The following is a 20,861-nucleotide window of genomic DNA, read 5'->3' as shown; positions in this document are numbered from 1 at the left end:
GAGGCATTTGTCAAAAGCTACACTGTAGGCTTGAGTAGAACCAGGAATTGATCTGAAGTCCTGCTCTGCACAGGTCACCAGGAGCCAGTCTACGGATATCTGTAGTTTTTTCATCCTTTGTCATCTCCTCCACATTCCTCAAGTACCTGTTTGTTTTATGACTCAAGGTCTATGAGGTTAATGAGAGAAATTGTGGGAGAAGTGATGGGGGCAGGTCTGTAGGGAGAGGAGTATCTGTGGGTTGAATGATGGGAATCTGTGGGTACGTCATAGGTGGTTTGTAGGATGACAGGATGTGGGGTGAGTGATGGAAGATCTGTGGGGTAATTGGGGGATCTGTGGGGTATGAGGTGATAAATTCTGCAAGGTGAGTTACAGGGCTTTGTAGGGTAAGTAATGACACCCTATAGGGTAAATGATAGGGAATTTGTGGGAAGAGTGAGAGGGTCTGTGGGGTCAGTCATGGGGTTGTAGGCTGCACAACTGGAGGTCTGTTGGGGCAAGTTATGTTAAGTGAGTGATGGGTCTTGTGTGAGTTTTGTGGGGTCTGTGGGGTGAGTGATGGAGATCTTTAGGGTAGAAATAGGTGAGTCTGTGGGGTGAATAATGGTGGGGTCTTTGGAGTGAGTAATGGGGATTGAGGTGAGTGAGGAAAGATCTGTGGAGTTATTGATGGGGTGTCTGTAGGGTACCTGATCAGGAGACAAGAGGTTGAATAAATTGAAGAACTTAAAAAAAAAAAAAAAAATAAATAAATAAATAAATTGAAGAACTTAGAGATTTGGAAAGTTCTCAGCCTGTCCATATTGCAAAGGATGAGAAAGTGTGTTCTGGAGAGAATACCAAGGGTGTGAGTGGATGATTACTTCTTCAAAGAGATAATGGGTGTCTCGGGGATCTAATTAGCCATCAAGGGACGCTGTGCGGTCAGTGATAGGGAGTTTGTGAGGTTATAAATTAGAGGTCTCTGTGATGATGATGGGGGTCTATGGCTGAGAGAACGGTTACATCTGTGAAATGAATGAGTGATGGAAGGGTTTGTGGGGCCAGTCACAGGGCATCTCTGGGGTTAATAATTAAAGATCTCTCAGTGTTAGGGTCCATATCTTTTATTTCCTGATTCTAAAAACTGCCATCATCATGGACTGCCTAGGTTCCTCTGTACCTTTGTCCCAGTGCTTCCTGGCAGTAGCTCCACACACGTCCTTTCTTGCCTCTGCCTCTGGCCCTTCTGGTGCTTACCCATCAGCAGGCATTTGCCAGATCAATTCATTTTGTGCCTCCAACCTGTGGGAGTAAGGACTGGACTCTTTTGACTGGTGGAGGGTTCCTCATCAGCCAGTGTTTGAGCTTGGCTTATATTAGTTCTGCTTGCTCTTGCCTTTTGTGGCTTTGGCATCCAGCATGCTCTGGGCATGAGCGAGCTGCTTTACAGAATCAAGCACGAGGATTCCAGGTAGCACCAGCCACAGAGCGTTCATGAAGACAAAGTAAAACCAGAAGTAGAGTGGATGGCCCAGCTCCCCATGCTGGAATCCGTCCCGGTGCTCTGTCAGGAAATAGAGCACATCCCCGTAGATCTGACCTGTGGGGGGCAGAAGAGGAAAGGGAAACCAAAGTGAAGAGGAAAAGCTATTCTGAGGCATTTTATAAGTCATCATTCAAGGTCTCAGAGCTCAGGATTCCCAAATCTAGAGAGCTAAGAATTCTGAAATCATATGGCTGAAAAATTTGAGGAATTACAAAAGTGAGAATTCTAGAAATCAGAAGCTGAGCATTTCTGAACTCAGGAGAGTACATTATCACCAGAATTTAAGGAAGCTCAAAGTGCTTTCATTCAAGACAGATCAGGATTCCAGAACTAAAGAAATCTAGCCATGTAAGAACCCACGAGGACTGAATGTCAGATGAAGGGAGCTCAGAATCCTGATCCTGGAGGATCCAGGGGCTTCCCACCATGGTGGGCCACCTCATGTATCCTTCACAAGAGACTTTGTGATGAAGGAGGAGGAGAAATGAACCCTCCCTACTTGAGAATACAGACTGAGGGCGTCATGGCTGTTCGAGAACCTCAGGAATATGTCAGTCAGTCTGACTCAGCCCTGGATGGGCACAGTTGAGAGACGCTCTCTGCAGGAATGCCTCTGTGTCTGGAGATCCCTCATCAACCCCTCCAGCACTCAGTGTGGGCCCTCTCCTCACCTACAGAGACCACGAGCTGTAAGACAAAGCGGAGGGGCTGCTGGCGGAGAAAGGCAATCACAACCCATAGGCTGAGTGGTCCCCATAGGCAAGCTGTGATGGTTTCCATGCATATCGTGAAGTTGTCACTCCTGTGGGAGAAAGGATTGGAGAACGCTGGCATCACTGTGCTCTACCCACAAGGCACCCCATTAGTGCTCCTTGACTCATCACCACCCCAAACCAATTGCAGGTTTCCCTTGATGGAGGCAAACACTTACAGGATATATCGGCTGTCTCCCTTGGCATACTCTTTCCCTGAAGAAAATAAGAGGCATACATGAAGAATAAAGGCAAGAAAAGGAACTCAGACTTGTGAGAGATGAGTGCCCATGTAAGCTGGGCTTTATAACCTGTCTATGCCTCAGTTTCCTCATTTGTGAAATGGGGTAGCTGTCTGGATTCTAGAGTTAACATACATATAATGATAATTTATGCACACCTGACACAGAACAGTAAGTAATGCTGTGATTGTCTAGTATTCAATAAATGTGGAATGAAAGGAGTTAAGTGTAGGTGATGGAGTGAGTAAAGTAGCCAATGAGTGAGTAAGAGTGAGTGAGTGAGTGAGTGAGAGAGAGAGCACACAAGCAAGCGAGCATGCAAGCACAGAGGTGAACAGATTAGTGAATAAAAGAGTGGGAGGAGAATTAGTAAGAAAAAGACAGACCACCCAGTATAAAAATAGGCAAGAGACAACAATAGTTTCTTCACAAAAGCGGATTCCCAAATGGTCAATAAATATATGAAAGGTGCCCAAACTTTGATTAGTCATTAAGGAAAAGTAATGAGATATCACTCGCATCCACTAGGACTAAAATTGAAGAAACACCTGACCATACCAAGTGTTGGCGAGGATGTGGAGGAACTAGAACTCCCATATACTGCTGGTGGGAAAATAAAATGGTGCAGCCATTTTTAAAAACAGTTTGGCAGTTTTTCATAAAGTTAAACAGACATCTACCATTCTTCTCCGCCATATTTACAAGAGAAATGAAAACAGATCTCCACAGTCTTGTGTATGCTAGATCAAAATGTTATGGAAGAATAGTAGTTTCATTCATGAGGCCAAAAAGGAGTATTATCTATAACAGCAAAAGACTTGGACAAGTCAAATAATTCTGTAACATCTATGCTTTGAAAGGTCTTCATGAACCAATGAGGAGTAACCCCATTAAAAAGCAAAGTTCAGGGGCGCCTGGGTGGCTCAGTCGGGTAAGCATCTAACCTTGGCTCAGGTCATGATCTCATGGTCTGTGAGTTCAAGCCCTGTTTTGGGCTCTGTGCTGACAGCTCAGAGCCTGGAGCCTGCTTTGGTTTCTGTGTCTCCCTCTCTCTCTGCACCTCCCCCTTCTCTCTCTCTCTCTCTCTCTTTCTCTCTCTCTCTCTCTCTCAAAAATAAATATTTTTAAAAATGTTAAAAAAAGCAAAGGTCAGAGGTGTCTATAGTATATTACCATTTGTTTACACAAAAGGAAAAAAAACGATGATGATGATGATAGTTATGGCATCTACTGTCTGCCAACACTGTTCTAAACAACTTACATATATTTGGATATTACTGTTATCCCTCTTTTGCAAATGGTAAACTGAGGCTTATGTGTGTAATTTTTGTGTAAATAAACCCTGGAAAAAACATATGCAATTATAAATATTAGTTAATAATTGGGGACACTTGGTGGACAGAAGGTAGATTTTCATTGCATACCTCTTTAAATGTTTTTTTGACCCATATGAGTATATCCCCAACAAAAAAGGTAAACAAATTTTTAAAATAATGTTAGACTTGGTGGTTGGATAAATATCTAAGCCAATCCCTGCCCAGAAAATTCCCTCCCACAGCACATCAAAGAACTCAGGACTCACAGAGTTGGGACAAGAAAGCTTGGTCTTCAAGAAGATCTTCGTGGTAGAGGCTGAACCAGCCCTCAATTACCAGGTGAATGAACCCACATACTGCAAACCAGCACAGGGACAGTCGCCGCCAAGTCCCCAGGGGGACAACTGCAGCACGACCTGACAACAGCCACGTGGTCACAACCAAGACTCCAGAGACAGAGAAGAGGCCAGCCAGGAGATGCCAAGTGGGGCAGTCATTGGGCACAAAGTTGTCCAGCCTCAGGTGCCGAGGCCAGTATGGGTGCAAAGGGCTGGCATTGGTGGTCATGTCTTTGTAGGTTGATGTCTGTAAGCAGAAAGGAGAAAAAAGGACAAAAACTTGAATAGAAAGCACAGCATGAGACCATAAAATCAAATTCAAATAGTTTATTATCACCAGAAATGTAAATGGATTAAAATTATCAGTTAATATACTGTAAGACTGGATTAAAAATAATCTATATGCCCTCCTGGAGCCATAAGATGTGGGAGGTACAGTAACCAGGTCAGATCCTGGACCTCGGGGGTCACAGTCAGCTAGAGAAGATATAGAAACCAGGCCTAGCCCCTGCCCTCATTGGTCACAGTCTGGTGGGCAGACACAAGAACCATATTAGGTCCCAGCTCTCATTGGTTATGCTCTGATAAGGGAGATACAGGGGCCAGGCGTGGTCCTCGCCCTCAGGAGTCACAGTGGGCTGGGGAGACCCACCTATCAGGTTGAGTCCCATTGCAGGGGTCAGGGTCTAGCATCTTTCAACAGAAAACTATTCCCTCCCTGTAGTCCTGGAAACTGCAGGACAGAAGAGAGAAAACTAATCAGCACTACAATCCTCAGGTTCAGTGTATGGAAAGGCAGACCCTTCCTGAAATCGCGCATAAGGGTACCAACCTGCAAGAAAGAGGAAAAGCGGAAGGCGGGGGTCTTGGGCGCGGTGCTAAACATCAAAAAAAGGATCAAATACAGAGACCACCAATTAGAACTTGAAGCCTGTAGGCCAGCTGCCCAATGAGAAAGCAGATCTTCTGTTGTCCCAACAACCGCGCTGTAGCAGAGGGTCGCGCGCAGGCGCGTTTGGTGGGCGGTGGGAGTGTGTGTAAAGGGGAGGGTCTCTCGCAGGCGCTGAGGGCCAGCTGTTTAGCAGTTGGGAGCTAGGGGATGGAGTGGCCGACCGGGGGGGAGGACACTCACCCAGCGGCGCTGTCGCAGTCGCAGCGGTCTCCCTCACGCTCCAGGCTGGCTCGCTGGCGGAGTAAAGTCCCTGGTTCAGACTCATCCTCTCACAGGTCCTCGCCTTACGGAGCTAACCAATGGAGGGGCTGGGAAGGCGACCAGGGCCGCTCCTAACCAATAGGAGCTCTCTGTGTGCCGCCGGCCCTGCCTCCATGCGTGGTGCCATTTTCGCTGTTGGTTGAGACCGTGTCAGGAGTTGGGTGAAAAGGTGGGACTTGCCAAGGTTGGTGGGCGTTTTCGGGCTGAAGCCTGTCTGCAGTGAGTCTTGGCTCCGATTTCCCTATCCCATTATCAATCATATCAGAAACCTGGTGTTTATCTTCCTCATCTGCTGTTGAGTCAGCATTGCTTTGTGTTCTCTTACCTTTGCCCTCGTTTTTTAGGCAGAGCAACCGGTTCCCGGAGCAATCGTCAATCCTCACGCCCGAACCGGCAAGGACGCTTAATACGACAGGCAGATCACATTTGTACACTGAGCCTCTGCCCTCTACCTCAGCGCTCAGAACTCCTCAGCGGTCATTCTTACCTCTCCCGACTTCAAGTCAGAAGAAGCAGTGAAAGCCCAAGCTCCTCAGCCTTGCTGACCAATTGCAATGGAGACCCTCAATCTCCCTGTGCCAACTCTGAAGAGCCAATCCGAATTTCCTAACTCTAAGCCAGCAGGCACCCCAGACCGCGCAATCAATCAGAACCCAGACCTTCCTTTCCAATTGGAACCCACAAGCTTCGGTCCTAAGGACCAATAAGCAGGAACTCTTCATCTTTCTTGCTTTCCCCCTCTCTGTCCTTGTCAGAGCAACCAATCAGAATAGGGATCCCTCAGTTTTCCAGCCAGTTAAGTATCAGGACTCGCCCACATCCAACTATCCAATCTGTCCTGGCCCCACTCAAATCAAGCTATGCGGTCCTCAGGCTCATCATCCAATCGTGAACAATAATAAATTAACCACGAACCAGTCACAATGTACTCCCTCTTCATGATTTCCAGCTTCCAAACCTTTATCCATGCTGTGCCCATTCCTCACTCACCTCTATTCCCCACTGGTCAGTGAAGAAAGAGCCTTTTGTATCTTTCCTACTTTTATTTGACAATAACAAACTGTATATAAAAAGGGAGAAGGAAGGCGGGGAGGCCCTGGATCTCCCCCTCTCTGATTCCCCAAGCATCCTCCACCCCTAGGCCCCAGCAGGGACCACCCCCTTCCCGCCTTGTGGTGGGGTGGGGATAGACAGGCATGGAAATTGTGTGTGTGTGTGTGTGTGTGTAAGTGCACACATGAGCGTGTGTGTGTGTGTGTGTGTGTGTGTGTCTGCGTGTGTGTGTAGGAGTGTTGGGGGGGTTAAGGATGGAGAGGGATCAAGAATTAGAGATAGGGCCTTCCCTCATCCCCCATCCTGAGGAGGGGTCTTGAGGGAGCTTTGAGGATCCACAGATGTGCCTCAGCCTATGAGACGGTAGAAGATCCAACATCCAAAAGTGACCCAGTGACTGGCCCAGCTGAGCTCTGACCACTTGTGGACAGTGTATGCCATGCCGTAGCCCTGTGGGAGAGAAAGAGGTGACAATCCCACTCGGCAAGAATAAAAAAGATCTCCAAAAAACTCATCCTTTGCTCAAGGACATTTCTGTGACTCCATGGTAACCCTAGGTGAGGCCCCAGAGAAGAGACTGGGTACATATGAAAGAGGGTTTTTTTTTCTTTCATGTTTTCTTCTTCTTTAAAAATTATTTTAAGAACAAGACAAGGCAGTCCAACTCTCTGACCTGTACTCTTCTTAATATACAAGGAGCTCCTAGAAATCAATCTTTCAAAAAGAAAAAAAAAACTGGCAAAGGAGTATGTCATTCTCACTAAGGAAAAAAACCAATGGCTCTTAAACAAATGAAAAGATACTCCGCTTCACTCATAATCTTCCTCCTCTCAAACTGGCAAACATATCCAGGAAGTGTGAGAGGCACCCTGTTGGCAGGGCGACAGATATGGTCACACAATGCTGGTGGGAGGGCAAAAAGGTAACTTCTCCATTGTAACTATGAAGGCTAGATCCTATAGTTCTGTCTATACCTGTGAATCCACATGGGTACGAGGGTATTACTTACTGCAGCACCATTTGCAATAGGAAAAGGGCTGGAAATCACCTGGGTGTTCACTGATAAGGGGCAAATTACACTGGGTCCTATCCTCACAGTGGAAAACAAATGAATGAGGACATTCCATGTACTTTTGTGGAAGATGTTCAAGAATTATGTGAAAACAGCAACACGCAGAACGGTATCATTCACGAGTTACTTTAGGGCAAAACTTGGGGTGGGAAAGGGAATTAAAATATATTTTTATATTTGTGCTTACATTTTAGAAGGATATTTTAATAAAACCACTAAAAGTAGTTACTTGTAAGAGGGCAGGGGGTAGACAGTAGGAGCAAGACTTTTCCTTGACTATCTTGAATACTGTTTGGTTTTTGAACCTTGTGATATATGTATGAACTGTTTTTAAGTGTTTTAATAAAAATAAAACAAGAGGGGCGCCTAGCTGGCCCAGTTGGAAGAGCACGCGATTCTTGATATTGGGGTTGGGAGTTGGAGGCCCACATTGGGTGTAGAGATTACTTAAATAATTTAAAAACTTTAAAAAATAAAACAAGAAAAAATAAAAATAGAACAAAACCTAGATTTTGCACCCAACCTTAATAAAAATTAAAAATTGCTTTTAGGGGCGACTGGGTGGCTCAGTTGGTTGAGCATCTGACTTCGGCTCAGGTCATGATCTTGAGGTTCATGAGTTTGAGCCCCATATCAGGTTTGCTGCTGTCAGCCTGTCAGCCTGTCAGCACAGAGCCCACTTTGGATCCTCTGTCCCCCTCTCTCTGTGCCTCTCCTGCTTGTGCTCTCTCAAAAATAAATAAATAAACATTTAAAAAAAGTGTTTTTTTAATGTTTATTTATTTTTGAGAGACAGAGGCAGAATGCGAGTGGGTTGGGGCAGAGAGAGAGGGAGACACAGAATCAGAAGCAGGCTCCAGGCTCTGAGCTGTCAGCACAGAGCCCGACGCGGAGCTCGAACTCACAAGCCATGAGATCATGAGCTGAGCTGAAGTCGGACGCTCAACCGACTGAGCCACCCAGGCGCCCCCAAAATAAATAAATATTAAAAAAATTAAAAAAAATTGCTTTTAATGACAGAAAGCATAAAATAAAGTAATAAAATAAAGTATAAAATAAAGTTTTATTTTCAATTAAAAATAAAAAATTTAAAAGAGAAGCAACACCTGAATCCTGCAAGAGCCATAGGAAGAAACAGTCTTTTTAAAATTGCTTTTCATTTAAAAAGGAGTAAAATCTGGAATGTGCATACTCCACATGAATAAAAATAGTATATACATTTTAATGTACATTCTTAAAGCAGAATCCAGACTTTGCACACTCAACCTGAGTAAAAATACTTTTTTAATTAAATAAGAAGGAAACCATGCGAATTCTACCTAAACAAAAATATGATGAAATAATTAATTCTTTGACAAGTTAAACTTGGATTTTGCACTCTATCTCTGTGAAATCAATTCTGTAAGTAAAATAGTTTGCACACTTCGCCCTAATGAGAGCCCCAACAATACGAATCAACCAGAAGGACAATGGGAAAGAGCAACTGAGGAGCGCAAGCTTCACAGGCTAGAGATGCACGACACAAGGTCCTCATGCCTCGGCCTCTTCACCTTTGTCCTCGTGGTTCCCATGAGCAGGTAGCACAACCCTAAGTAACCTCCAGCCCAGGGCCCCGCCTCACCTGCTCCTCTGTGGTGTCATCCACATCGACATCAAACAGGGAGCCCAGGTAGGCCAGATGGAAGATGGCCAGGGCCCCAAAGAGCAGGTTTAAGGCTCGCACCCCCAGGCCCTGTGGGGGACAGATGGATATGTTTGGCAGCTGGATCTACTCGCTGTCTCCCAGCCCCACCTGGGCAGGGGAACCCAGGGAGATGCAAGGCACAGTAGGTCCTGGGAATGAGGATGTCTAGTGCACAGGGCATGCCCTGGGGTAGGAAAAAGATGGTTCAGATCTTCCCATGGGAGCTCATCCAAGGATGAGGGTACTTTAGCCTGAGGGCATCCAGGGGGAGATATTCAGGCAGAAGAGGAAGAATGGAGAGACTTGAGTTAGGGGGCTTAGGGTGGTAAACGTCAGTTGCTGGGTGGGACACAAATCTGAGGTTGTCCATATTTCTCATTGCAAGCAAATGAAAAACAAAAACAAATCCTCACCATGACCTACAAGATCCACCACTCTCCCCACCTCACTCGCTCTGCTCAAGCCACACTAGCCTCCTTGTTGTTCCTCAAATATTCCAGGCTCTCTCCCATCTCAGAACCTTTACACGGGTTGTTCTCTTTGCCTGGAATGCTTCTCTTCCTCATCTCCTTCAGTTAAAGAGCTCGAAAGTCACCTCCCTATCTAAAATTAAAACCACTCATGCTCCTTGATACTTCCCCTCCCGTTTCTCTTATGTATTTTCTCCTTGGCATGAATCACAATCTAAGAAACTATTATTCTCTACTGACTTTTAAAAAATTTACTGTCTCATCTGTTAAAATATTTGTCCCATAGGGCTGGGACTTCAGTCTGTTTTGTTCACCATTGTGTCTCCAGTGCCTAGAATAGTGCCTGATACCAGTAGGTACTCAATAAATGTTCAGTGAGGGGACAAATGCCAGGTGTGTATAGAGCAGGTGCTTGATAAATGTTTGTTATAGAAATGGATGCTAGTGAATAAAAGCGAGGTTCTGGGGATGGCTCAGGTGCCAGAAGAGGAAGCTGGGCATCCTGAGACAGAAAGAAGATGGAGACAGATGTAACGATTTTGAGGGGGAGTGTTGGGCTGAACCCTCACCAAGCGATGCTGGTGCGAACAGTTTGGTGGACACCGTTTCGACAAGACACAGGCACTGAGGATCCGAGCCAGGCGCTTCCGGAGGACTGGGGTGGATGTCAGGAGATAAGGGGGTCAGGTTAGCCTCAGGGGACAGTGGTCCAGCCCTGTCCCACCTTCCATCCCATCTGCTGGGCTGGGCTCTGTGCTTACCATGTTCCACGTAAGTGATAAATGCCAGGGACAGCAGCACCGCAGCCAAATGGAAGCTGAAACCCTAGGGGGCCCCGGGGGCGATGAAGTGAGTGAGGAGGTGCTGCCACCCCTGCCCAGCTCCCCCCACTCAATATCCCGCTCTGCCCTGCTCACGTGCAGGAGGGCACTGGCTGCATAGGTGACCAGCACGGCAGAAAAGGTCCCCAGACGAAGAGCATTCTTGAAAACATCTGGAAGGGGGAGATGCGGGTCAAGAGGCTCCTGGGATCCCCTCTGCCCTTCCTGGGGGGCTGTAGGGCAAGGTGAGGAACCCATGACCTGCTGGAGCTCCCAGGATAAAATCTTTATAATGGCCTCAAACTTAGCGCCTGATCTTCCCTCCCAACCTGCTCCTCCCACGGTATCCCCAAGTTCAGCTGATGTCAACTCTACTCTTTTAGTTCCTCAGGGTAAAAGCCTAAGATCACCCTTGCTCTGCTCTCCCCCTATTCCCACAACTAAACTCTCAGCAAATCCTGTCAGACTTACCCTCAGAATTTTTCCAGAATCTGACCTCTCCTCTCCATGGCCACTGCCACTACCACCATTGCTCACTTGTGCTGCTGCCATGGCCTCTTTACTGCTTCCACCCTTGCCCCCTTCCCACCTGCTCTCATAGCAGCCAGAGGGTCCTGTTATGACCCAAGTCAGCCCTCAGCCATCCTCTGCTCAGACCCCTGCTTTGGCTCCACTTCCCAGAGAAAAAGCCAAAATCCTTCCTGTGGTCAGTGAAGCCCTAGGGGACCAGGCCCCTATCACCTCTCTAACCTCACCTCCTTCCACTGGTTCCCTCACTCACTCTGCTCCTGCTGTACTGGTTTCTTCCCTGTTCCTCCAAGTGCCAAGTATGCTCCTACCTCAGGGCCTTTGCACTGGCTGTGCTTTCCATCTGTTACACTCCTCCCTCCATCTGTTACACTCCTCCCTCACACATTTGCATCGCTTGTTCTCTCACCTTGCTCAGGTATTTGCTCAAATGTCACCTCCTCAGGGGGGCTTGCTCTGGCTAATTTATTTAAAATTGCAAAACCCCCTCCAACACACACACACACACACACACACACACACACACACACACACACACACTCGTGCCAACACTCCCAGATTATCTTTACTTGCTTCATTTTTTTTTTTTACCATAGTACTTGTCACCACTTGAGATATGTATTTTTTTCTCTTGCTGTCTGCTCTCCCCACAAAACTGCCACCACCACAGGGGCAGAGATTTTGGTTTTTCTCCCCCCTGGTCCTTGCAGTATCTTCAGTGCCTAGCACACAATAGGTTCTCAGTAAATGTTTGTTATATGAATATGGGGAAGGGCCTGGGTTGGGGACTCTCAACTCTTGGAGTGGTGACTTGGTGACTCACAGTTATTTAGCCAATAAGACATGGGCAAGTTCCAGCTTGTAACAACTTCCACCATGGACCGGGGCAGCTCCACGTTCAGTGGCTTGGACACCGTCAGGTCCCTGTGGGCAAAAGAGACATGCAAATTCATGTGGTGTCTCACGCCAGCTGACCTCCACACCTCTGTCTTGGCTGTTCCCTCCCCTGGGAGCACCCTCCCCCTCCCTGCGGCTCCTCTAGGCAGCACCCTGTGGGAGAGGGGGCCCCCCCAGCCCTCCCCACCATTCCAGGTGATCCTTCTCCTCGGTGAAGCCAGCCCCTGCCAACGTGGCCGTGGCCTCGGACAGAAAGCCCACAAAATAGTTGCTGAAGTGGAAGGAGACAGCACTCTCGTAGGCTCGCAGCCACCTGGGGAGAAAGGGGCAGGGGAGAGAGGGATCATTCCTAGGCACCGGCATGATACCCCGCCATGTGTCAGCATCCCCAGCCCCACTCTGTAGACTCACCTTACCATGGTGCCCCTAGGGCCCCCAGGGGTCAGGAAGGCAGCAGAGAAGAAAGGAAAGAGAGTCAGAGAGGCCCTGGAGGCTGGCCTGAGTTGTTTGCAGACAAGACAAGACAAGACAAGACAGAAACATGGTGGCAGAAGAGGGGCACTGTGACAGTCACACGCATCTACACACCGTCAGTTCGTTTCACGTGCCTCAAACAGATGTGTGAGCTGCCCTATAATAGGACACAGCCCTACAGTCTCACAAGGCCAGACATCTAGACCCAGCCACTGTCGGAGACTTGACCTCACCACGCTACACACTGACACAGCCATGTGGCCAGACACAAATACCATCAGACTTCCAGCCTCATAGCTCCCTAGTCTGACTCAGTCACCATAAGATACACCCAAGTCCTTTATTTAGGCACAGACACCACCAAGCACCCTGCTATGCACATGTACATGATACTACACTCAAGACAGTCATCCCATCCGTTGTACAGTCAGACACGGTGAGAAACAGACAGCATCCTGGAAAAAGCATAGGGTCTGGAATCATTCCTGCGAATGATGCCTGGCGGCTTAGCTAGGTGACACTGGGCGAGGCACTCCACCTTTGGGAGCCTCATCCAGCATCAGACACCATCAGCAGTGAGTGAGTGGGAGACAGGGTCATACAATCAAACAGTTGGATTAAATCCTACAGTCACACCACAGGTGGATGGACGGTCCTGCAGCCAGGCATAGGCGCACGGTCAGTCACAATCCCTCAGCTAGACGACACCAGGCAGCCAGAGAAGGCTGACTCACCAGTGGAATCCATCACAGACAGGCAAACAGCATGCTACAGCCAGACCCATCCCCAGCCAGAGTTCCAGTCAACCCAGCTTTATCTTCTCCAAAGACAGGCACACAGCTCATCATTGACAATGACACAGCTAGACAGCCAGAACACCAGTCTCACACAGTGAGTGAGCGGCTGGTAGGCAAACAACCCATATACGCCCCTAGCTAGAGTCACAGACAGGTCAGCATCACCCACCAACACATACTTGTCACTCCCCATTGTGGTTGCATAACTTGTTCCTAACAGTGGAACAGCTGGATAGCCAGACCCAGTTATGTGGTACGATGTCAGTCATACAAATTCACAGAGCCAATCTTGGTCATACAAGAGCTACAGGCATTCAGTCTATGTCTAGTCACGGGATAGATGGTCAGATAGCCTCAGATTAAAGAACAAAGCGGTCACAGACTGTGCCCCCACCCCCCGGTCAGCCCCGCTCGCCCTCAGCACCTGCCCTCATTTACCTGGCTTTGCGTTTCTTGCTGTAGTAACAGAAGACAGATAGAAGCATTAAGAGACAGGCTCAGAGCTGGGGAGACCCCAGGCCCCTACCCAACCCCCTCACTGTGGGGCAGAGGCCTCAAAGGCTGTGCTCACTTGCGAAGGAGGCGGTCACCATCAAGGGGGATGAAGTATGGGAAGAGGTAGGGGCCCACACAGGTGGACAGCACAAGGCACAGCAGGGCCAGCGCCAGGCTCCGGGCCACCTTCTGCAGCCATCGGCGGCTCTGTAGGGATCAAGGCTCCATGAACACTGCCCCGTGGTGGCTCCCACAGTCCCTGCCCACCTGTCTACCCAGGACCTCACCAGTGGGCGGCCTTGGACAGCCTGTAGGTAGCTGTGGAAGGATATCCAGGGCCCAAAGACGATGGTGCCCACGAAGTAGAGGTAGCCCATGAACTCCACGGGCGAGGGCACTGCACCCACCTCGCCCCGGTCCAGGTCGAAGCCCAGAGACACCGCCTTCATGGCCACGATCATCTGAGCCCCTATGTGTGGCGCCCGTGGTCAAGTGGGCAGGCAGAGAGCAGGTCCGCGTAGGGAGATGGGGGGGGCACCAGGTGAGAGGTGGTAGGAAAAGAGGAGGACAAGTGTGGACAGGTGGGCACAGTGTCAAAGAGGCAGGTGAGCAGGTGGGCCCAGGACCAGCAGATACCCTTCCTCACGTGTCAGGCATGGACATGAGATAGGACAGACAGACGGGAGGGGGAAGTCATGGTGGAGAGAGAGAGACACAGATGTGAGGGGCATCAGAGGCCTGCGTGTCCACCGGGGTGGGCGGATGAGGGAGAAAAGTGGGGAAGGAAAGACAGGGTTGGGGAATTAGGAGATGTGGAGTGGAGCAGGAGGGCTGGGGCAGGTGAGAGGGCCAGGGCTGCCTACCTCGCATCTTGTGCCATGTCACGGTGTCCACCATGTGCATCTCACTGAGGAAAGAAGGTGGTCTTGGCCCATGACTCCCATGGTCTTAGAGACCACAAAGGAGAGGGTTTTATCTTCCCCGAGCCCGCATAATGTCCTGGAGGAATAATTCTCCAGGACTCCCTCCTCCAGTGGGGAGAGCCCAAGCCCAGCCTGTCCCGCACAGCCTTTAGAAAGAACACGTCTCCCAGATTCCCTCTCCCCCATCCGGGAATACCCCCATGCCCTCCCCGTCCTGATCAACCTCACGAGGAGTGACCTGGGGGGCCCCACTGGCCCTTTTGCCAATGGTGTGGGGATGAGGACTCGCACCCGTACCCCATGAGTAGGTAGATGAGGATGGTGACGGAGAGGAAGACGCCACGATGGGAGGAATGTCGGCAGAGGAACAGCACGAGGTAGCACAGGAGGCTGAGCAGCACGACCCAAACCATGTGCAGCTGGAAGAAGTGGTAGAGGCTGAAGAAGCCACCTGCCACGGTGCTTGCATGCTTCAGGTAGGATGGCAACCCTTCAGGTGTCAGAGAGAGAGAAAGAGAACAAGAAAGGGAAGTTGGGGGCTGCCTGGGTGGCTCAGTTGGTTAAGTGTCCGACTCTTGGTTTCGGCTCAGGTCATGATCTTATGCTTCACCAGTTTGAGCCCCACATTGGGCTCTGCACTGACAGTGCGGAGCTGGCTTGGGATTCTCTCTCTCGCTCTCTGTCTGCCCCTGCCCCTGCCCTGCCCACACTGTCTGTCTGTCTCTCTTAAAATATAAATAAAGTTAAAAAAAAAAAAAGGGAAGTTAAATGGCCTGGTAGGGAAGGGAGGGCAACCCAGGCAGAGGGCACAGCATGGGCAAAGGCCTAGAGGTTGGAATGGGGTGAGATTGCAGGAGGCCCAGAGCGGGTGTTGGGTGTTGGGGAGCTGGATAGGTGGTAGGGCCTGGGTTTCAAGAAAAGAAACAGGGGTGCCTGGGTGGCTCAATTGGTTAAGCGTCTGATTCTTGATTTCAGTTCAGGTCATGATCTTGGAACTCGTGAGATAAAGCCCCACATCAGGCTCCACACTAGGTGTGGAGCCTGCTTAAGATTCTCTCTCTCCCTCTCCCTCTGCCCTTCCCCAGCTCATGCGCATGCTCTCTCTCTCTGTTAAAAAAGTTTAGGGTGGCTCAGTCGGTTAAGTGCTGACTTCGGCTCAGGTCATGATCTTGCAGTTCATGAGTTTGAGCCCTGTGTCAGGCTCTGTGCTGACAGCTCAGAGCCTGGAGCCTGTTTACGATTCTGTGTCTCCCCCCCCCTCTCTGCCCCTCCCCTGCTCTCAAAAATAAAATAAACATTAATTTTTTTAATGTTTAAAAAACCAAAGAAAAGAAACATCTATAAAGGACATTTTGGGAACTCTGAAAAATTTGAATATCAATTTATGTCGGATACTATTACTGCATCCAGATTAAATTTCTTGAGAGATGATGGGTGAGGGTGCATTTGTTGGGGGAAGAAGTTCTTGGGGGACACACATTGAAGGATTTGGGTGTAGTGTCAGCACGTTCTTCATATGATTCAGGAAGATCATAGGTAGATAGATAGATAGGCAGATAGAGCTAATGTGTCAAGATGTTGACGTTTGGAGAATCTGGAAATGCATATATGGTTGCCCATGACATTCTTTCACCTTAACTTTTCGGTAACTTTGAAATATTTCAAAATGATGAACCTGGGAAAAAACAAAACATCCATTTAAAATAAAAGAAAAAAGGAGTGCCTGGGTGGCTCAGTCGGTTAAGCATCCAGCTTCAGCTCAGGTCACAATCTCCCGGCTTGTGAGTTTGAGCCCACATCGGGCTCTGTGCTGATGGCTCAGAGCCTGGAGCCTGCTTCAAGTTCTGTGTCTCCCTCTCTCTCTGCCCCTCATCCACTTGCACTCTGTCTCTCAAAGATAAATAAACATTAAAAAAAATTTTAATACAAGAAAGAAAGCAGAGTAGGAGTGCCTGGCTGGCTTGGCCAATAAAGCATGCAACTCTTGATCTCGGGGTCATGAGTTTGAGCCCTATGTTGGGTGTAGAGATTACTAAAAAAATAAATAAATAAACTTAAAATAAAGAAAAGAAATTATAGAATCTCTGAATCTCAGATTTCTAAAATTCTCAGCATCCAAGAGGAACCTTGGGAACTTGGAACCTCATCATTTGGATATAGGCTTGCCATCATTGTGGAAACAATTCCAGAATCCTACAATCCAGAAATCTCATCATGCCCTGATTTTAGAAATCCAGAATGCCAGCATTTTGGATGCCTTGAAATGTGAGAATTTCAGTTTGTCAGAATGCCCAAGCCCTGCAACATGATACTTTGGGACTCAATAACTCTGTGACATCAGCATTCCAGAATCTAATAACCTTGGGATGTAGACATTTCAGGATCCCAAGACTCAAGAACCTTAGCTTTCCAGAATCCCAGAACCCAGGCGTACTGAAAAACCTGGCTTGCCATGGCAGGATGTGGCTTGGCATGGTGTGGCATGGGGTGGCTGAGCATTAAGGACATGGTGTGGCAGAATGGTACTTGGGCTGGTGGGATGCAAGGGGCTAGACATGTTGGAGTATGGCTTGGTGTGGCAAAGATGTAGCAGGGTAAGATGTGGCTTGGTATGGATGAATGGGATATGTGTGATATGGTCTGGCATGGTGGCACATGGTGTGGCAAGCACTTACCAAGCCTCCAGAGGAGGCGGCAGGCGAGGCAGATGGCAAGGAGCAGCCAAATCTGGTCAAGGCCCTGCTGGGCAGTGGGCAGGAGACAGCCCTGCAGCAGCTGCTGGAAAAATTCCTGGCGGCTGAAGGTGGCCATTGCTGACCCCCACGGATGGATGGACAGATGGATAGACCTGTCAAAGTGGGGACATAGAAGGAGCCAGGATGTATCATGTTCAAGATGGACTTGAACATTCAGATTTCAGTCTGGGGCCCTTCACGTAGAGACATGGTACCCGGGGACTGGGGGAGGGTGTGAATGTCGGGTACATTAGACTGTGCCACCAACTGTGTGTGTGTGTGTGTGTGTGTGTGTGTGTGTGTGTGTGTCCTGGGTGTACACACACAACCCATGACCTGTGGTGAATGTGTTTCTCCATTGTTGTGAACAGTCCAGGTCCGATGGTAATTAAATGGTGTACATTCTAGGCCCATAGAGCAAATGGGGGCAGGAGGCTCCCTGGTTTCTAAGGTAGAGTCATTCTGTGTGGAGGGCAGAGAGGGAGATCCTGTGACACTTGGGAGCCGTGTGCATCTCTTCTTGTACGGATGTGGGGGGTGTCCTGTATCCCCTGCGTGCCCCATCTCACCCCCACCTGGCCTCTTGCAGCCACCAACAAAGCTCTGCCCAGGCCCGGGGGACTGCAGGGAGGTGGGGTTGGTAGTAGGGGATGTAGCCATTGGAGGAGTGGGAAAGGTGATGGAGAGGGGCCCCAGGACGTGCGCTGCAGACCCGCGCGGGGAGGCCGGCTCAGGATGGGAGCCAGGCAGCCGCACGCGCCCTGCTGGCGACTTACCTGGCAGGAAGGAAGCCGCGGTCCTGGGGGCCAGGGACGCACCGCCACCGCCACCGTCGCCGCCTCCTCCGGGCAGCCTCCCCCGCAGGCCGCAAGGCCGGGACCAGCTGCGGTTCCCAGGGCGGCGCGGAGAGCGGGCCCTTTAAATCCCGGGGAGGCCTGGCCGGCCAGCTCCGCCAATGAGAGGGCAGAAGAGGGGCGGGGACGGAGGAGGAGGGGAGCCGGAGGATGGAAGGAAGGAGGAGCAGGAGGTTGAGAGGAGCCGGGAGCGGGAGGACGTCGGCGCGCGGAACGTTGGCGCCAGCACCTTTCCGGCCTCTTGGTGCTGATGCAGCCCCTTGAAGGTTCGCTTCGGGAGGTCTTCTGACGATTCGAGAACCAACTTTCAAATCGTCAAATTCCTAACCCTTGGAAGCTGAGATGGGAAAGATGGGGGAGGGAGAAGGAAAGCCTGCTCCCGCGAGCCGGCCAAACTGCCCACCAGCGCAAGTCTGGCTACTTTTGTCCCCCCATTTCACAGATGGGAAAATAAATCGAGATCTCTCCTTCCCCCTCCGGTGAGGGAACTAAAGGAATCTTCAACCCTACTCACCTCCAGAGACGGGCCAGAAGCGTTTATAATTACTGTGTCACCTAGGGGCACGAATTAGGCGCCTGTACTTCCCCTGGGGATTCCTTGTCAGCACTTAGCTTGTCTTTGAGAACTGATTTGCCTGCTTAATTCCCTGCTGGGCTCACACCTGCCTTGAGGGAGAACCCAGCAACTAGTGTTCCCTGTGAACTGGGAGGCTAGAACAGAGCATCCATTGGGAGCATGTTTAAGCACTTACACGGGGGCCTGGGTGGCTCAGTCGGTTAAGCGTCCGACTTCAGCTCAGGTCGTGATCTTGCGGTCTTTGAGTTCAAGCCCCGCGTCGGGCTCTGTGCTGATAGCTCAGAGCCTGGATCCTGTTTCAGATTCTGTGTCTCCCTCTCTCTCTGACCCTCCCCCGTTCATGCTCTATCTCTCTCTGTCTCAAAAATAAATAAACGTTTAAAAAAAAAAAGCACTTACAGTGCCCCCAACAATGATTGGCATTGGCATTGGGTTCTATCTGTACCAACACTGAGGATTTATGCAGCACCTGCTGTCTACAGCCCTTACCCTACAGCGTCGAGACACTCCCCTCTGTCCTTATCCTTAGGCTGATGAAGGGCTTTACAAAGGGGCATTTATTGGGTACATACTGCATATTTAGCATGAGTTGGAAGGAAGAAGAAAGCCCAGGTCAAGCTGCACCCCACCATGACCTGAGAAGCTAAGGAATACAGGATCTAATCAGATTAATACCTGCCAATATGAGCTGGGCAAGTCATGCCCACTCCCTGGGCTTCAATGTCCCTTTCTGTTGAACAAAAGAGTGGGATTACCACTTCTTTGCTTGGAAATACCAATGGCAGTTGAAGAGAAATGTATGTCTCGTCTCTTTAAAAAGTGTTAACATATGGGTGCCAGGGTGGCTCAGCCGGTTAGGTTAAGTGTCCAACTTCAGCTCAGGTCATGATCTCAGGGTCTGTGAGTTCGATCCTCCCAGCGGGCTCTGAGCTGACAGTTCAGAGCCTGGAGCCTGCGTCAGATTCTGTGTGTCCTTTCTCTCTCTGCCTGTTCCCTGCTCTCTCTCTCTCTCTCCCTCAAAAAATAAACATTAAAAAATGTTAGCATAAAGTTAGAGTTTTAACTCATAAGATTGATACTCACGTACTACAAGTGGAAATATTTAACAGTTAATTATTCATTAAATATATAATAATAATTATTATTATATAATAGTCCAGATGCACAAACATTATTTTCTTTCCTTAACAGCAGAATACAGACTACATTCTATGAATTACCATTTTAATTTTTCCCTCAGTTTTCAAACATACTCAAGTAGAGTCAACAATGACCCACAGCATATGCCAGAAATATTTCCCTTAGTTGCAAGACCTGGCATTTAAACTGGAAGATCCTCACTATGGGTGACCCTGAGCTTCACAGACTTGATTGTTTCCATGTAGTCTTTTGATGTGTATGACAAAGAACTAGTATCTAGACTCTAGGACATATAAAAGATGTCTACAACTCAGTAAGAAAAAGACAATACACTAGAAATATGGACAGTGGATATTCAGGTAATTTACAGCAGAAGACCCCTGAAATGACCAATATATATAATATATGAAAAGATAACCCAATCTCTTTAGTTGTCATTGAAATGCAAAATTAAAACAATAATTAGATACCATTTCACATCTACTAGATGTGGTATTTTATGTTTTTATCACTGGAGGTTAGTAGAGGGTGGGTGTATTTGTCAAATCTTTTAGTTAGCCTTTGTGGTCATTATGGATTATGATTTCTGAGGCATTTTAAATAGTCTCTCCATAATTAAAGAGATGCAAATTAAGAAAATGAGATCCCATTTTTCATTATTAGTTTGGCAAGTCAATCTAATGTCAATGCCAAGTCTCATAATAACAACATATTTTCCCTGTTTCTTTCTGTCTCTGTCTCTAATCTCTATCATCTGTATCTATCTATAGTTCTTTTAAACTATTTGATAGTAGTTGAAGATGTGATACCTTTTCAACTCAATACTTCAATATGAATTTTCTAAGAACGAGGACATTTTCTTCCATTCCTACCAGCAGAGTATGAATGTTCCAATTTATCCACACCTTCACCAGCACTCATTGTTATTTGACTTTTTAAAAAAATGTTC

At 48.5% G+C, this 20,861-nt stretch overlaps 2 protein-coding genes and 1 long non-coding RNA gene across 8 annotated transcripts; 1 reads left to right on the top strand and 2 right to left on the bottom strand.

The window, feature by feature from the left end:
• Positions 1-1,093: 1,093 nt before the first annotated feature.
• EBP (EBP cholestenol delta-isomerase) lies at positions 1,094-5,832 on the bottom strand. 3 transcript variants are annotated; one of them, XM_058714808.1, is made up of 5 exons: positions 5,718-5,832; positions 4,108-4,426; positions 2,463-2,499; positions 2,203-2,333; positions 1,094-1,585 (listed from the first exon to the last, which is right to left on the bottom strand). In XM_058714808.1, exons 2-5 carry the CDS (start codon positions 4,406-4,408, stop codon positions 1,362-1,364), a joined length of 693 nt encoding a protein of 230 aa, XP_058570791.1. In that variant the 5' UTR covers positions 4,409-4,426; positions 5,718-5,832; the 3' UTR covers positions 1,094-1,361. The 3 variants fall into 3 exon arrangements, with proteins under 3 accessions (XP_058570791.1, XP_058570789.1, XP_058570788.1); XM_058714806.1 differs by lacking the exon at positions 5,718-5,832 and adding an exon at positions 5,312-5,401; XM_058714805.1 differs by lacking the exon at positions 5,718-5,832 and adding an exon at positions 5,306-5,389.
• LOC131503221 (uncharacterized) lies at positions 5,520-6,309 on the top strand. Its single transcript, XR_009257353.1, has 2 exons — positions 5,520-5,611; positions 5,737-6,309. It is a non-coding gene; the product is annotated as an uncharacterized LOC131503221 (long non-coding RNA).
• Positions 6,310-6,415: 106 nt separating this feature from the next.
• Positions 6,416-18,272, bottom strand: PORCN (porcupine O-acyltransferase). Of its 4 annotated transcripts, XM_058714801.1 has the most exons (15): positions 18,118-18,271; positions 17,282-17,454; positions 14,904-15,096; positions 14,547-14,590; positions 13,971-14,152; positions 13,760-13,890; positions 13,627-13,644; positions 12,329-12,343; positions 12,105-12,230; positions 11,844-11,944; positions 10,589-10,665; positions 10,433-10,496; positions 10,241-10,326; positions 9,139-9,249; positions 6,416-6,895 (listed from the first exon to the last, which is right to left on the bottom strand). In XM_058714801.1, exons 2-15 carry the CDS (start codon positions 17,415-17,417, stop codon positions 6,794-6,796), a joined length of 1,386 nt encoding a protein of 461 aa, XP_058570784.1. In that variant the 5' UTR covers positions 17,418-17,454; positions 18,118-18,271; the 3' UTR covers positions 6,416-6,793. The 4 variants fall into 4 exon arrangements, with proteins under 4 accessions (XP_058570784.1, XP_058570787.1, XP_058570785.1 ...); XM_058714804.1 differs by lacking the exon at positions 17,282-17,454 and having other exon boundaries at positions 18,118-18,272; XM_058714802.1 differs by lacking the exon at positions 12,329-12,343.
• Between the last annotated feature and the right edge of the window lie 2,589 nt (positions 18,273-20,861).

This window comes from Neofelis nebulosa, chromosome X (assembly GCF_028018385.1).
Source record: "Neofelis nebulosa isolate mNeoNeb1 chromosome X, mNeoNeb1.pri, whole genome shotgun sequence".
In the NCBI taxonomy this organism is placed as follows: domain Eukaryota; kingdom Metazoa; phylum Chordata; class Mammalia; order Carnivora; family Felidae; genus Neofelis; species Neofelis nebulosa.
This window is presented reverse-complemented; position numbering and strand designations above follow the sequence as displayed.

Excerpts from the sequence above, each read along its gene's own strand:
- EBP (XM_058714808.1), bottom strand. The coding sequence starts at position 4,408 with ATGACCACCAATGCCAGCCCTTTGCACCCATACTGGCCTCGGCACCTG. Across the intron at positions 2,500-4,107 it reads AGCTTTCTTGTCCCAACTCT|GGAAAGAGTATGCCAAGGGA; the intron begins GTGAGTCCTGAG and ends TATTTTCTTCAG. Across the intron at positions 2,334-2,462 it reads GGAGACAGCCGATATATCCT|GAGTGACAACTTCACGATAT; the intron begins GTAAGTGTTTGC and ends TTTCTCCCACAG.
- PORCN (XM_058714801.1), bottom strand. The coding sequence starts at position 17,417 with ATGGCCACCTTCAGCCGCCAGGAATTTTTCCAGCAGCTGCTGCAGGGC. Across the intron at positions 13,891-13,970 it reads CTGTCCAAGGCCGCCCACTG|AGCCGCCGATGGCTGCAGAA; the intron begins GTGAGGTCCTGG and ends TGATCCCTACAG. Across the intron at positions 10,497-10,588 it reads CAGCCAGTGCCCTCCTGCAC|GGTTTCAGCTTCCATTTGGC; the intron begins GTGAGCAGGGCA and ends GGGGCCCCCTAG.